The 16,765-nt window shown below is 35.9% G+C and overlaps 1 protein-coding gene across 5 annotated transcripts in view; it reads left to right on the forward strand.

Annotated features, from left to right (window-relative positions):
* The window catches only part of TPK1 (thiamin pyrophosphokinase 1), a 267,896-nt gene that overhangs the window by 111,153 nt on the left and 139,978 nt on the right, over positions 1 to 16,765 (forward strand). For all 5 annotated transcript variants that reach the window (XM_015596151.2, XM_025039012.1, XM_025039011.1 and 2 more), the window contains one exon: positions 5,449 to 5,521. In XM_015596151.2, the coding sequence (XP_015451637.1) occupies positions 5,449 to 5,521 (73 nt within the window). The remainder of the gene's footprint in view (positions 1 to 5,448; positions 5,522 to 16,765) is intronic.

A 16,765-nucleotide genomic window follows, 5' to 3' on the forward strand; every position in this document is an offset into this window, starting at 1 on the left:
TTTTATAGCTTTACCTCTTACATTTAGATTTTTAATCCACTTCGAGCTGATTTTCATGTGTAGTGTGAAAACAGTAAAGGTCCAACCTCATTCTCTTGCATGTAGCTATCCAGTTATTCCAGCCATTTGTTGAAAAGTCCTTTGTTGAAAACACAATACCTGCCCCACAGTAGTCTTGGTACCCTTGTCAAAAATGAGTTGACCATAGATGTGTAGCTTTACTTGTGGACTCTCAGTTCTGTTCCATTGATTCGTATGTTTAGCCTTGTGCCACTACCACACTATCTTGATTATTGTCCTTTATATCAAGTTTCGAAATTGAAGGATGTGAGTCCTCCTACTTTCCTGCCATTTTCCCACCGTGTGAATACCGTTGCTTCACGTGTTTTGTCTGGTTTTCTAAATGGTTGCAGTGAGAAGTTAATTCCCATAGTGTGGGCAGAAGTAGCAGCCTGTATGTTTTAATTTCTTACTGTCTCATAAAATGTATGTTGCTGACACTGAGTTAGAATGCTCAGTTATAGAACTGAATATTCATTTGTTTGTTTGTTTACTACCTAGAATGAAATATGCTTTCAACAAGCCTCAAGTGATTGTGTCTCTCTTTACCACATCTCTGTTCATTAAAATAAATCAAACCAAGAAGCATAACTACAGCATACCTAGGGATCGATGGCTTATGTTGTGGACTGACTTTACATCATACTCACACTACTGCTTGGTGACTGTGCAATTCTGGTTGGACGTAACAAGTGAAGCAGATTTCAGATAAGGGCCAAGATTTTGGAAGAAGTGAAATTGCGTCTTGGGAGGAAAGTGTAGTAAGAAAATTCTCCTATGCCAGGCAAGGTCATCTGTCCATTCGGGAAGGAGCAGGGGGAGGACGGTTTGAACCTGTGTGGCAGCTGTGCAGGTTGCTTTGTATCTCTCAGCTTTGGCTTTCTACCATAAAATTGGGAGGACAAAAATTAACCTTATAGAACTCTTATGAAAATTAACTAAAATTATACTAATTAATAAATATGAAATGCACGAATAAAATAGAGATATCAAATGCATTTCTTATATACAGAAAAGAAATATTTATTCAAGAAATATTCAAAAATGTTTCTTGGGAGGTGTCTTCTACAGTAAGGGCCCGCAGAGCTTTCTCTTTTCTGCAGCTTTTTTTAATTTAACAATTATTTTGGAAATTAAAGTTGTTTTCTGTCTTGTAGTGTAGATTCCTGGGCTTCTCTACTTGAGAAGAAGATTAAGATTTTCAGAGATGAAACATCTTAGCTGGGTAACTAGTGTAGGAGTCATTTATAACAACCCCAGTGACTGTTCCGTACTATTTAATGTTATTACGATCAGAGTCTAAGAGTTTTCATTTCATTTTTAATTTTTCCCTCTCTTTTTTGTTTGCTTTTATCAATTTTCCTTTTCTTTTAGTTACTGAATCAAGATGTACTTTATTAAAATTTAAAAAATAATTCCATCTCATAAGATAATAAGTAGAAACAGCTTTATTCATTTATTTCCGTCATTTCCTTCATGCTTATGCAGGTATTTAAATATCTTTTGGCACTTTTATTAGAGATAAAGAAAAGAGTTGAATTGATTGTTATCTATAAGCAAAGACAAAATGGGGTACCATTTTTACTTACTGTGTTTTGGATCACCCTCTTTTCCACCCTACCCCCCAATTAAATGATGCAGTTTTGCAGGTGTTAGCCCAAGTCTTTGAATGATGACCTCCTCCTTTCTTGAGACTGAATGCGGTTTTTTTCCTTGTGTCTCTAGCCATACTCTCTCACGCCAATGTTCTCATTCCCTCCTAACATATTCCTTTAATCAGAATCTTTCTGTTCCTTTAGCAACCAGCACAAACATTTCTTTCCTTCTGCCTAAGTTATACCTTTTATTTCTAAATATACAGTTTGACCAAATTAACACTGATTAATAAAATCAAGGAGATAGTATATTTGTGTTAAGAATTTTCTCCATAAGAAACTTGTTCCGTTTTGTACATGCGTATATGGGAGAGGCTGTAGCATTGGCTATTAAAGAAAAAGGATTGCGCTGGGTTTGAATTTCAGTTCTAGCTCTTATTACCCTTATAACCTTGGGCAGGTTACTTAGTTTCTCTGGTAATCACTTTTCTTTAACCACATGGCTTAAATCATGCTTGCCCTGTGCTAGGCGTTTTCTAAATGTTTGCGTATATATTAACTCTTAATCATCACAACCACTCCAAGTTATCCTTATTTTACATATGAAGAAATGAAGCTCACAGTGGTTAAATTTAGACAGGCCAGGAAGTAGGGGGACAGGCATAAGAGTAATTCCTTGGTGTTTCTTTCTTCGGTCTGCTTTCCCACTCCTCGCTCCCCTTCCTTTCCTCTTCTGGCCTTTTTCTCCCCTTTCTACCATTTTCCACCTCCTCCTCTCTCTTCCTTCCCTCCCTTTTGCTGCTTCTCCTTCCTCCCTTTTTTCCTACCTTCTTTCCCATTTCCCCCCACCCCGACCCTCTTCCCTTTCCCCTTTTCCCTCCTACCGCCCTCTTCTCCTTCCTTCATCTCCTCTCTCCTTCCCCACCCTTCTCCTGCCTTACCTCTTCGATTTTTATATTATCGTACACAGCATCTGTGTACTTGGTGCTCTGAGGAACACTAAGATCAGTCAGAGACAGGTCCTGCTCAAAGGACCTTACAATCTAGTAGAAGCTAAAAGACACTTACAGAAATTGCTTCAAATGAAATGGAGAGTTATAGCTTTCGTGCTATGTAAGTTTTAAGAGATTGATTGTTTCTTCTGCGGGAACGAAGAAGTCTCTGTGGAGGGATATCTTTCATTGGTATCGTGTCTTATGGAATACAGGAGTTGTATTTTAACACATCACATTTAGGCATATTTTCTAAATATATCAACTATTTTCTTGATTTTTACATGCGGTGGATTTTAGCTTATTAATTAGTCTCAGCTCTTTTTTAACTCTTATTTTGTCATTAGCGAGTGGCAAGTACAGTAAAAGTGAAATGTACATGTCTAAGGCGTCTACACCATTTATGGAGAGTTCGGAGCACCTTTTGGTACTAATAAGTCAGTGGCTGTAAATTGAGGATGCCAGGAAGAAGCGTACTAGTCCGATCCATGTCAACAGTAGGCGGAAATGTGATCAGTAACGACGCAAATCCATATACCCTTAGTCGCTATGTGCAATCAGTCCCCAAAGAGTTCTGAACATAATCTTCCTGTGTAAACTGTCTTTTACATCATAACGTAGTTCTGTATATCTGTGAAGTGTCATTCCCGATAAGTACCCCTTTAGAACGCCCAGGTACCATGGCAACAGGTGCCTCAGGAAATGTGAGATGGGCTTTTAATTGCAGTGTCCAAAAGTACAATTTAGAAAGTTTCAAAAACTAATATATTATATGATGAAAAGTTATAATAATTTAAGTCATTGCAGCATGTATACTAAGTGTATTTTTGGCACGAGTCTTCATAGAAATAAGCATCCTGGTTCATTGTTATACTAGAGAACATTATATTAAAATTTAATTTTGTTTTCCTGTTTTCGTTTTATATGAAAATATAAGGGAATTTACATGATTGCTTTCCTGCATTATTCACAGTGTAGGATAGAAAGAGATCTGATTTTCTTTAAAATGATACATTGTAAGGGCACAGGCATTCAACTGCCTGGGTGTATCAGTTTTTATTTTATTGACAGAATCGATACCATATTTGGAAACTGCCAATTAGATTCTAGATGTCTGAGGGACCAAAATTTGTAGAGCAATAAAGTCGGTCATTCAGACCACAGGAAGTACTAATATTCTGTGGTCTATAAATGTTGGTAGTAAAGGCATTTTAAAGAAACTTTAAAAATGAGTAAACTTTTGCAACAGGAAAAAAAAGAACTAATGGTCTGTTTTCAGTCCTAATAGTGCAAAGGTATAAGGTATTTACCTAAATAGGTATAAAGCGAAATTGAATAATATATATGGTGGCAAGGACATAATGAAGAGAAAGTTTATGGGGAAAATGTTGAAATCAGACAAGGGATATAAAAACCTAGGCACTTTCCTTCCAATTCTGCCTTATTTTGAAATAAACTATTGTCTTTTGCACATGCTTGCTATTCAGTGAATAGACCTGGAATCAATTGATTAAAATTTTATTTTTATGTTAGTTAATATTGGGTTTTTCTTATTTATTATCAGTAAAGTCTCTTTAGGAGCCAGAGAGTCCCCTGTGTCTTGGCTTTTATGACCTAAAGGTGTCTCGAAGTCTGGGGCTTTATCTCTGTTGACATGTGATACTCAGGGGGATAAGTTCTATCTCCTTTTAACTAGGGACCTAGTCTATTATATAGCAAGTTGGCCCTCTTGAGAAGACATAGGCATTTTATTATTCTTTTGAATCAGAGCAATTAACTAGATAAATGAGTACAGATCGAATTCTCATGGATGTGTAGAGTAATATATTTCTAAGGGATGTGAAAGCAAACATTCCCTTCTCTCTCTCTCTCTCTCTCTCTCTCTCTCTCTCTCTCTCTCTCTCTCTCTCTCTCTCTCTCTCTCTCTCTCTCTCTCTCTCTCTCTCTCTCTCTCTCTCTCTCTGTGTGTGTGTGTGTGTGTGTGTGTGTGTGTGGTTTTAGAGCCTTGGGAGGCTAGGGCTTTTTGTGGGAGCACTGAGAAATCCAGGGAAGTTTTATTTCTCCATAGTTAGGTGTTTTAACTGGGAAGAAATTCTTCCAGATCATGTAGAGGTTATGTGTAAAGATATTAAAAGATGGCTTATGTAGGTAAAGTAAGCTTTCAGAAATAAGTTCTGAAAAAATATAAATGGTAAGATGATAAATGAGATAATCGTGATAGAAACATCCACTTTGGGGAGTTCTCTCCATCTATGTAGTAACCTTTTGTAGTATTTCAGACCTATCTAGAAGACTCCTGTTTCTAGAAATGTTTGGATAGTCAATAGAATATTTGGAAAATGAGTTTGAACCTACTCCTGCTCTATACAGAATGCATAATTGTCACCATTTGTTCTGTTCGAATCTGTGGAAAGTTCTGAACTTCCGTGAGGGTGCAATAATATAAAGGTATAGAAGGTAATATAAAATATTGAGTCTTTGTGTTAGGGTTTTTGAAAGGGGAGTGTTTTAAACCAACAGTCTTCTTAAATATTTTTTTGAGGAGTATAAATTTTTTAAAGGAGTGTAAATATTGACTGATAGTGTGACTAAGTTGATGAGTTTGTTGGGTATGTGGAGTTCCCGTAAGTCATACTATATGGAAACCACGAGTGTAAGATGTGACATCCTATTCATTGTAAGAGACTCTGTTTCTTTCTTCCTTTTGAGTATTTTAGTCCTCCCTCTGGTCTTTATAATCATGGTTTTAAAGGTTAACAAGTAAGTGGTCTTAATAATTGACTTACTTGGGACTCTTTCAGCTTTTTGCCTGAATTCATCAATGGAGACTTCGATTCAATTAGGCCTGAAGTTAGAGAATACTACGCTATTAAGGTAAACCAAAAACACTTTTATACTTAAGACTTTTCTCATATGATTGCTCTTCCTATGTTCTTTCTGGTTTACGTGGTGTATATATAGGGATTCAGAAATTCATTGGTTATTTTAAAAAATATTATAGCAATTATAATACACATTCAAATAGAATTTAGAAAATGACAAGTGGAAACAATCTTAGAAATTCTATCAGCTAAGCATTAATGCTTAGTCCTTTAAGCACATATATTTTAAATGAGCTTATAGTTTATATAGAGTAATTTAATAATATACTATTATTGTCTACATCCTCATTAGATATATATTTTATTTAATAAGTATACTTTATTTTACTTAACCAATTCTCAATTAATTTACATTTAAGTTGTGTTCATTATTTTGCTTTGTAAACAAATAAAAACATCTTTGTAAATCATTTTTATAAAAATGCATAGTCGTAGAACCAGGTTTTTAAAAATAATTTAGTTTTCTGGAAACTTTACCTGTTCCGAATACAACTTGAAATTAACAGTAACGTACAAGTTATTGAGCTGTTACTTCATCACTGCTCAGAGTCCTTGCCTGTTAAAAAGGATGTACAGAGGAGCTAATTGCGAGTGATGGAAGACACAGAGGAGTATTTTAGTGATTAATAATTCAAGATTGCATTGGGTTTAGAGGACAATGAATAGTTTTAAAAATAAAAACCACAGCCTCAGCAGTTCTTGTAGCCACAACACCACCATCTGTGTTACTCTGAACTGGTATTCGCAGATTTCACACATTTTTAAAACAGCAGTTATTGAAATAATAACACTTTAAGTTCTTTATAAGGCTTGGGGATGGATGAGATAAATTCAAAAAGCAGAAAGAGGAAAACTTATAGAAACGAAGCAAAGAAGATGAGAGAGGGGGAGTGAAGGAAGGAAACAAAGGAAGAGAAGAAAAAAAATATTCTAGGTGGGGAAACCAAGATAGCAAGTTTATAAAGTTAGGCTGTTACGATACGGAAATTCTGGGGTCAGCGGTGAATGCAGGTCTCTGCATATTCCATCTGCCCACCAGCTTGATCAGACTTCCCATCAGCAAATGAAGACTGCTCCCAAGCCAGCGTTTGATATTCATGCTCAATTACTCGAACGTTGGCATGTTTCTATTCCTTCCCCACGGTCTCACTTCTCATTAACTGTATACCTCAGCCTTACTGGGACGGAAAGCCCTTGCCCTTGCTCACAATGTAGAGTTTTACAGATTCGTAGACAGTAATCATGTTTTCTGGAGCATGAAAATAGCCGGAGAGACAGGACAAACAGACTCAGACACAAGTTGAAGATCTGGTCAGATGTGACTTTTCTTTTCTCTTAAATGCCGCTAGCTTGGCAAAGCTGGATATGTCAGTCTGATCATTCCTGTATTAGATGAGGAAATATCAGAAAATAAGGAGATGCAAACTTTTAAATTTCTGAGTGCAGTAAAATGGGGTCAGGGAGAAAGGAAAATTTGGGGTTAATACCTTTTGATGAACTTCTCTTAAATTTTTTGCTTAAATTTTTTAACCTCAAAAGCTCATTTATACTTGTTAAGGTTTAGTTTTTAAGGGAAGATTAGCTGCGTCTTCTAATTCCTACATTGCATAGTTGTAAGTCGATATAGTACAATCCAGTTTTTTCATCTATCTGTGAGAACTAACTGCTTTTGAACTTTTTAGATCTGTTCCTGGTGGCATTGATGATGTCTTTGATAAAGCTAATGTGCCCTGTATAGGTCATGGTGAATGTTTAGCTACAGTTTTAATAGTGATGATAATGACAACAAGTTAATGCAGCATTACACACAATTCGTTTAGGCCATTATCTTCCATTTAAGCAGTCTTTAAGCTGCTCCATTGTAAATGAAAAGAGGTTATCTCCTCTTTCAGACATACTTTTTCCTCCCATCTGGTCTAGGTTTCAGTGAGGCTGAAACTGTAGCTGGAGCAAAGAAAGTGGAATAAATTTAAAATGCTAAAGGTTTGTTAAAAATCATAACGTGGATTTTGTTGCCATTATTTATTTATACAGCTTTTTTTCCCACGAGATACATCTTTGACTTACAGAAAAAAATCCAGGTTTATATGACTATACAGAAATTTAAATTGCTTTTCCTGCAACAGAATGTTTTATACCCCAGGTATTGCCATCTGTGTTACAGCTGACCCTTGAACAAGCAGGAGTTAGGGGCACCGACCTCCCACACAGTCAAATATCCACTTATAACATTTGACTCCCCTGAAACCTAACTACCTACCGATAGCCTACTGTTGACCGGAAGCCTTACCTTACCGATAAAACAGTGGACTAACACACATTGTGCATGTTATATGTATTATAGACTGTATTCTTACAATAAAGTAAGCTAGAGAAAAGAAAATATTATTAAAATAATAAGGAAACTATATTTACAGTACTATACTGTGTTTATTGAAACTGTAAGTTTATGTCTTCTGTTTACAAAATGAATCATCTGTCAGTACCTACATCAATGTTGTCTTATATGATACAAATCACTGTAGATGTTATATGTATCACTAATGCTAGACATCAAAGATGAAAAGATAATGTGAAAAAGAAGTTCATATTTATTGACAGGTGTAACAATTCACTCATTGATAACAAAGAAACAGCAATATAATTGCTTTATGGTCGCCTAGTTGATATAACAAGAGATAGCTAGGAAATTATTCTAGTACTACAGTATATACTATACGTAGTTAATGCTATGCACTTACAATTCGATACTGCATCTTTATGCTTGTTTACATTTTCATGGGGCCATGTACAGTTTGTACATGTTTTGATAAATATACATGTGTTTGTATAAGTTTCGATAAATTTTAACTATAATTTGTGTATATCTTATGATAGTAAATGACAAAATAGGCTAGTTTCTATGTATACTTCATGCTTTCATGACATACCTTACTTTTTCTGATTTTTTTACATATTTCATGGCTACGTAAGTTGAGTTTTTTCAAATTGTTGCAAATTTCCAAAAAATTTTCAATATATTTATTGAAAATCCATATATAAGTGAACCCATGCATTTCAAATTTGTGTTGTTCAAGGTTCAACTTTTGTTGTGTAACAAATTATCCTAAAGATTTCAGTTTTCATCTCCCACATTTTCTCTGGGTAAGGATGTGGGAGTCAGTTAACTAGACGATCTGGCTCGGGGTCTCTCCTGAGATTATGATATGGCCAGTTTTTCAGTCGAGGCCCCACTGAATTCTCTGACAGGATTATTCAGTGTGGCTGTTGTTTGGTATCACTGGCCATTGGTTGGAGGCGTCAGTTCCTTGTCATTAGGCTGCCTCACAGGGAGAAGAGAACGTGCATGCAGGAGAGCCAGCCCCCCAGAAGTAGCTGTCTTTTTTATGACCTAGTTTCAGTAGCGATACACCATCTTGCTGTCTCTTCTGCCAGATGCTGTTATCCATAGAGACCAGCCTTGCTGCAAGGTGGGCTCAGCCATACAGAGGTGTTAGTAACTGGAGGCAGGAGTCACTGGTAGCCACCATGAAGACTGCCTGCCACACCATATGATTGACTGTACTGATAGAGCCTGAGTGCTAGGCAGCGAGAAAGGTGTCTTAATGGTATCACGATGCTTTCTTGATCTTCGATTAGCAATGTGTAAGGAGGAAGAAGAAAACATAGCCATTGGCAAGTCCCCTTTGATTCGATCTTGATCTAATAAAACCTGCTTCAAGGTTAGTTACATACCAACAACCCAATTACTAGTCTGTATGTCCATAGCCCTTAATTATTTTTTCCTTCAGGGTTTGAACACGTAGGGGCAAGCTTTGATCTACCACTTATTTCCATATGGTTCATAGGATAAGAAGCAAGATATACAATTTACACCTTGTGTTAATTAACATGCAGTAGTTTGAAAACTGCATATTTAGGGATGCACTGATCTGCCACTGAATCAATACCAAAGTTGTAATTTGAAATCTCAAGTGAAGTTTAACATGATTTGTAACTATCAATGGATTTTTCTATGCCAGTAGCTGCATTTAACCTATTTCATTATCAAACATATAGATATAATAAACATTGATTATACATGCTCATAGTTTTAACTACCCATAATTCATTTCCCTAATGCATATGACATGCCCTTCTTAATTCACTTATACAAAAGCTTTCTTTTCCAGATAGCTGTAAAATCTTTGTCCTTCTCCTTTTGCCCATTTGTCTTAGTTCCTCCCTGCCTGGCTCACTAATATTAAGTCAGAATGAGGAATGTTTCTTATATTTTCCCCTTGATACATGGTTTTTTTTTTTTTCACTTTCTGAGTCAGTGCTTCTTTGATTCAAGGCTAGAATCATCTCTTTGAGTCTTCTTAATTATTCCATCATCATGCTCACATGTGGTTCAGTTTCCGGAGAGCTTTTGAAGAAACTGTAATATCTCATGTAACTCCTGATATTATATAGTCTGTGGGGTCTTCACTGGATATAGCGAAGGCGGTTTAAAGCATGCTTCCTTAACATTTAGGAGGTTAAAGAACTAGTTGCAGTATTTAACTAATGTCTTAAAAAGTCACAGAATAACAAGTTTTCTTCCATAAATGTAGGCATGTAGGATAGAAGATAAAAGTATAAATATAGTGATAAAATGTAAACTAATTTAAACTGTAACAACAAATTAAATAATGTCTTCAGCCCGATTTTCTGATGAGGAAACTGAGGCTCATAAATCTTAATGACTTGAAGAAAATGAAAGAGCTAGTCAGAGGTAGCTCTTGGAGCAATCTCCATGCCTTCTATAATTTTTTTTTTTTTTTAACTGGGACTGTTACTACTGCTGCCTGTCAGCAGCTTACATCTTACATCTTTGGCCTGTTGGGCAAGACGACTGGCTGTTCCCTGCACAAGGTATTTAGCATTCCTGGGAATGCAAGTCCGTGTCACCATCAATGTGATAATTGTGTAACAACCAAACTCTCTGCCTTCACATTCCCATCACGTTGCTCCCTTCCACCCCAGTCCTGGGGCGCAATAGTTGGGCCAGACCAAGAGTGACTAAAACTATGAATTACTCAATTTATAAAAGCTATCTATAGGACAGAGGATTGAGCCAAGGTACAACATTGAAGAACCAAGGCGATTTGGTAATGGAAAATTAGCCAGGGCACAAGTAGCCTGTAAGTACGTCTTCCTCTGTGCTACAAGTGAGTATTTTGGCATTCCAGAAAGTGTTGCCAGCCACACAAGGCCATGCTCTAGACAGCATGGTGACAAATGACCCTAGTCATAAGTCAGACTAAGACTCTAGATCTAAGCTCTGATTTTATCTTCTCTATAACCCTGCCAAGTCCTGGAAGAACGCAGTATGATATCCTAACAGTGGTCAAGAACACTGGAACGTGGTGGGGCCAAAGGCCTGAAAGAATTGCAGTTAAAAAGGCAAGACTTGACTGAGGAGAGGAACCCAGTAGAAATGATGAATGAGATTAGCAGAAAGGTCGAGTTGATGTTAAACCACCGATTTTCATTACAGACATAACAAGATCATTCACGACCACTGGGTAGCTCCAGCATGTAAACTGTGGGAGTGGAGAGAGAGATCCAGGCAGATTTTGTCTCCTCGTCTTTCATTATATGTTTCTCAGAATTGGGAAAGATAAGGTTTTTTTAGGCAAATACATGAATTATCAAAGAATATCTTTTACTAAATCAGTATTTCTTGATGATATTTCCCCATTGTCATCTAATGCTGGCGTGGCCGTATTCTGGTTTTTCAAGACTGCTCTTGATAGGTCAGGGTAGTGCGTCTGACCTCTCTAACCTGTGCTCCTTTCGATAAGTGTAAGATGCTATAAATGTTACATACAGCAGCAGGAAATCGCTCATCGTTTTACATCTCATCATAATGCCTGTCACTCCTCTAAAGGTGTTCCATTTACATTTTGGGAGACTGAGGATTTGAGTGTGAATATAACTTTTCTGTCAAGTTAGGGAAATTGTCTTCTGGTTGACATTTGAATGGAATTCAGATTTTTCGTAAATGGACTACTGGTATTAAAAAGGAAATGCTTTTATTTTAATTCCAATTTAAAGTTACCAATTCTCAAGTAGTAGGGATGGGAGAGATATAGGTAAGTAGACTACTCAAGCAGAGATGTTAAATAATACTTAGCCTTGGCTATTACTAGTGTGTATTTTAGTTCTTAGGATTTTATTTTTTTAAAAAGGCATTATATTTTCTTTAACTGTGTAATTTATTTTTGAGTTGTTAGTTTACGTACATGGAAGTCTTACCAAGGCATATGACATCTAATCATGTTATATAGCTCTGGCTTTCTCATGCACATGTAATAATGATCAAATAATGTTAGATATGCAGAATCATTCTAGAAGTGTTACAGTATAAAATGGGAGCATTTTGTTTTACTTTCTAAAATTAAGAGCTTTTTATAACTGTTTTCAGTAACACTTAAAAAAAAAAGATTTCTAATCCGTTCATATCTGTAAGTGTACAATTTAGGAACCTAGATTTAATTCATAATCAAGCTTACTTAAAATATCCTTTGGGATTTGATAATGCCTCGCGTTCAGTTCTATTTCAATTTCACAGAATATCCAGAGATGTTTTAAATCTCCAGTTTGAAACATCTGCCTTGATCTACCTAATCTCATGAATCTTATTATTTTCTACTTTTAGCTGTGTCTCTTTTCCCAGTTCTGCCCAGCCACATGCCAACAACTTTTATTTACAATAAAATTAATTAATTTAGAGAAAATGAAAAACTGGATTGTTAGAAATAGTAAAATGTTAGCAAATACAGGCCAAACAGAGGAAGCTGTACAAAATATATACTGCTCAGCTCCATTTATGAGTATATTTCTTAAAAAACAAAACAAAAAAACTTAAGTATAGTAAATTCTTGGGCGTGAGCATTAAGACACATTAACATATGCTGAGCTACGAAGGCTTTGTTAAGTAAATTGTAGACAGGCAGTTTCCACTGACAACCAAGTGACAGGTTCTTCACTTTACATTCGTAAAGCTGATGGACTCACCCTCATTAGCATCTCACCAGGGGAGTGATGGGACAGGCAGGGATGTTATGCAGAACTCTCTCTCAAATATACCTTAATTCTTATGCTTGCCTCAGTCACAGTCCTTTCAAGTTGACTTTATTTCATATCGTCTGTAATTTTCAAAGCCTGTTGTGTTTGAATTTGTTTAACATACATAAGGCATCGAAGGGCGAGCCCGTGCCCTTTACCTTTTCAGAACGAGTGCCTCACATATGCCCTCTTTGGCGCCTGCCCGCCTCTCCTCAGTCACTTCGCTCATTCCCCAGGACCCCTGAAACCGTCTCTCTCCCCTCATTCATCTGGCCCATGGGACCCCCACGTGTTCATCTTCCCTCTTCTTGTAACTGTCGATTGTTGTCCTTCCTTTGTACTTCTCTGGCAGAGCTCGATATAAACAATTTCATCATCATTTCCCTCCATATCCCTGTCGATACATGATCTTCTATGACCTAGTCTGTGGTGAGCCAAGTACTTGGTGTAAAAAAGATTTCTGTGGCCAAATGAGGTTGTGAAATTTGGTCTTCTCTATGACCCTTTTGGAAGGTCACTGTGTACAATATCATTTTAAGTATGTTCCCCAAAAGCTTAAATTTACTGTAGTATTTATTTCTGAGTGAATTTGACCACACAATACTACCTTACCCACCAAGACCTAATGCCGTATATTGGTTCCAACTAGGCTAAAATGTATTTAGATGCTTAGAAGCTTATTTTACTCTTTCAAAAAATTCTCAAAAAGTCATATAGGTTTTCTCAGATGTCAGCCAAGGGCCGGCCCCGCAAGCAGGCCTTCTTAAGGATGGCGGTCTCAAGCCAGCTGTGTTAACTCTTCTGGGCACCTTCTTCTATCCAGAACTCTGGCTCTGCTGTTAGGAAGGAAGCCATCATTTAATACCCTATGCTATTCTAAAAAGACTTTTGACTTCCATTAATAGAAGTGGTGACTTTCTTGTTTGAAATGCTATAGTTTTCATTCAGGGCCATGTCGAAAGGAAAGATTATCTTGTAACACCCAGGGCAGCGAAGATTACACTAGATTAGAACCTCTCTTTATGTTTGGGATTGAATGGAGAACTGCTTCAAGGTTAGATTGTGTTTATTCTTTTCTTTTATACACTATCTAGAAAACCAGAAAGAGACAACCTGTTACTTAGAATTTAAGCATGTGACATTCTTGCTGAAGAAATTGTTATTCGTAAGCTGTCATTCGATGATTTAAAAAGCTCTTTTTAGTTTGAAAAGTAGAAATGTTTTTAGAAGGCTGATAAATAAAACTGAAAAAGCAATCTACCAAACCATGTTTTATACAATAAAGAGGAAAGTGGGAAATGGCAACTTTGAGATTACATCTCTGCAGTGAAAAAGGATGATATTCATTCCAGTGTCAGGAACACAGATCGTTTGGATTCCAGTTGGTTTTACCTAACTATTCTCCCTTTATAGCAAATTTAAAAACAAGTTTGGGCTAATTTTCGATCTGTATATTTGATTATCCAGAGCGTATGTCATTTCGCTTTATGCCTGCTTCGCTCTTAGTTAGCAGCCAGTTTCTTAATACGGAGTTCCAATCAATTCAGTTTAATGAATAATTGTGGAATCTCATTATTAAAAACAATATATTCAGTTTTTTGAAGACTCTCGAATATACCTTTAAGTGTATGCTGTACTTATATAGAAGAAGAAAGGCAACTTCAGCAATGAAGAGGGGGAAAAAGTATAAGCTAGAATTTTAAGACCCAGTAAAACTTATCATTGTTTATTTACAAAAAAATCTATGTGAATATTCTAATGTGATGGGATAGTAAATTATATTTCATGTTTTCAGAGCCAACTTGAAAGATGATCTTTAAAAGCTTCATGTCTCCTTTCTTTAACCTATTGATTGACACCTATTTCTCCCAGAAGTATCCATTTCTTTCATACTGTCCTTTAGCTTCTAAATCTTCAATTGGATGAACCACTTTCAGTCCCGTCACACTCTAAAATTATCTTAATTTTCTCTTCCCTTCCTCTTCAACAGAAGTCATCTTTACCTTAATGAAACTGAGCTCTGTTTGCTAGTAAAAGCAACTACACAATTAAATAAATTACAGTAAAAATTCATGCTGAATTATCTTTCCTACTGTTAGTTATATTTTAAAAGAAGAAACTCCTCACCCTCGTGTACTGCCAGTAGGAGTATACATTTTTGCAGCCTTCCTAGAAAGCATTCTGACGACATCTATCAATGATCAAAAAAAAAAAAAAAAAAAAGCTTTTATGATTTCCCAGCAATTTTATTGCTAGGATTCAATTCTAAGAAAATAACTGGAAATAAACACTTATACACAGAGATATCGATCATGATAGTATGTTTAATAGCCAGAGAAAAAGTTAAGTATGTTATAAATTTGATGATAAATATAATGATCAACATAATGAGTTGGGAAAGCAGAAAAAAAGGGAAGGACGGACAGCTAAACATTCACTGACCATTCTCAGATTGCCCTGAGGCTTTTCCTAAGCTTTCAGCTCCCAAGGAAGCAGCATGGAGTCAGGCAGGGGTCATGTCTGCTTAAGAGCTAAAGGATTTTCAGGTGTTTAAAACGGTAGAAAACAATCTAAATGAAAGCTGAGTATAAATTATAAAGGCATTTTTCTGCCTTAACCTTCCCAAATACTCAGAGTCGAATTAAGCCAGGTTGAGTACAAAGCATATTAGGTTACGAGTCTGGGCTTCAGATTACATACAGTGTCTTTACCAGCTCTGTTACTTTGGGCAAATTATTTAATCTCTCTAAACTTCATTCTGCATATGTAAAAATGTGATAATTACATTTACCATATATAGCTATTTTGGCATTTAATAAGAATTCATATAAAGTGAACTAATATATAACAAATATACTCAAATGTTAGTTCTTATTAATGCTATTAATTTAGTGAGGAAAATAATTATCAATAGATCATAATTTTAAGATTCTAATTTTAAGATTAGATACTTTTACTATTATCTGATTTTTCAGAGAATTATATTGGGGAAAAAAATCTTAGTTTATTGAAAAACATCTGATATTTTATAATTTATATACACATTTTATATATGCTAGGTGAGAGGCTATATGTAAGTCACTTGAAATAAATTTTTTCAATTAGTGTGCAAGGTACCTAGGAGGAAGTAACACTTCTGAATCCTTAACATTATAAATTCTGTCCGTAAAATTACGATAAAGTCTCAGAGCCCCATAAAAGTCTTTGCAGGATAATTTGCCCAGGGTAGATGGATGGGCACTAAGTGACGTAACCTAAAATGAATAACCTAATTGCAAATTTGGAGATGCTTTCACCAGCCTCAACTCTTTGCCTCTTGTTTTAATGAAGTCAAGTCTCTCTCTGGATGTAGTGTGTGAAATAACAATTGATGTGTTATTACAACTTTTTTCAAAGAATCTGTTTTCTTTCCCATTAAAAGTATCAGAAGAGACAGCATAGTATAACCTGATAGGTTTTACGCATGTTAAATGTAAAAGCTCATTAACCTGTATTAGTTAAATTATTGGCAAGCAGTAAATTAAGTGATCGAGAATGACAATCTAATGGTGTTTGCATTGGTCTTTTGAAATTAGCTTGACTATTGACACTCATTGCTTTGCAATAATTCCTTTTAGTTGTCAGCCAATTCAAAAATAGTTTTATAAGCATCCACACAAAGTTCTCTGGAGAATATTAATATTTTGCCTACTCTAGCAAGCTTTGGTGTGAGGTGGTCTGACTGAGGCATCTGGTTCTAGAAATTCTTCTCAGGTGCTAGGTGCACATTTGCCGTACCCAGTAGTTTTTGTGGTTTATCACATGGATCCTCAGCAGCAATTTTGGTTTGTGTATTCCATTGCAGATGAGGAAACTGAGGTGCAGAGAGATGTTTTAAAGGTCTGAACCTTTTTCTCACATTAAATTCCTTACACATATAGGGTTTAGTTGTTATAATCATAAAAACTAATTGTGGGCCTAGAACAGGGATGGGTTGGTAAACTATAGCCCACATGCCAGATGTGGCCTGCTGTCTGGTTTTGTATAGGTAGCAAGCTAAGAATGATTTTTACATTTTTCAGTGGGAAAAATCAAAAGAATAATATTTCATAACATGAAAATCATTGAAATTCAGATTTCAGTTTTATTGCAACACAGCCAT

The sequence above is a fragment of the Pteropus alecto genome, unplaced genomic scaffold (assembly GCF_000325575.1).
Source record: "Pteropus alecto unplaced genomic scaffold, ASM32557v1 scaffold48, whole genome shotgun sequence".
Taxonomy (NCBI): domain Eukaryota; kingdom Metazoa; phylum Chordata; class Mammalia; order Chiroptera; family Pteropodidae; genus Pteropus; species Pteropus alecto.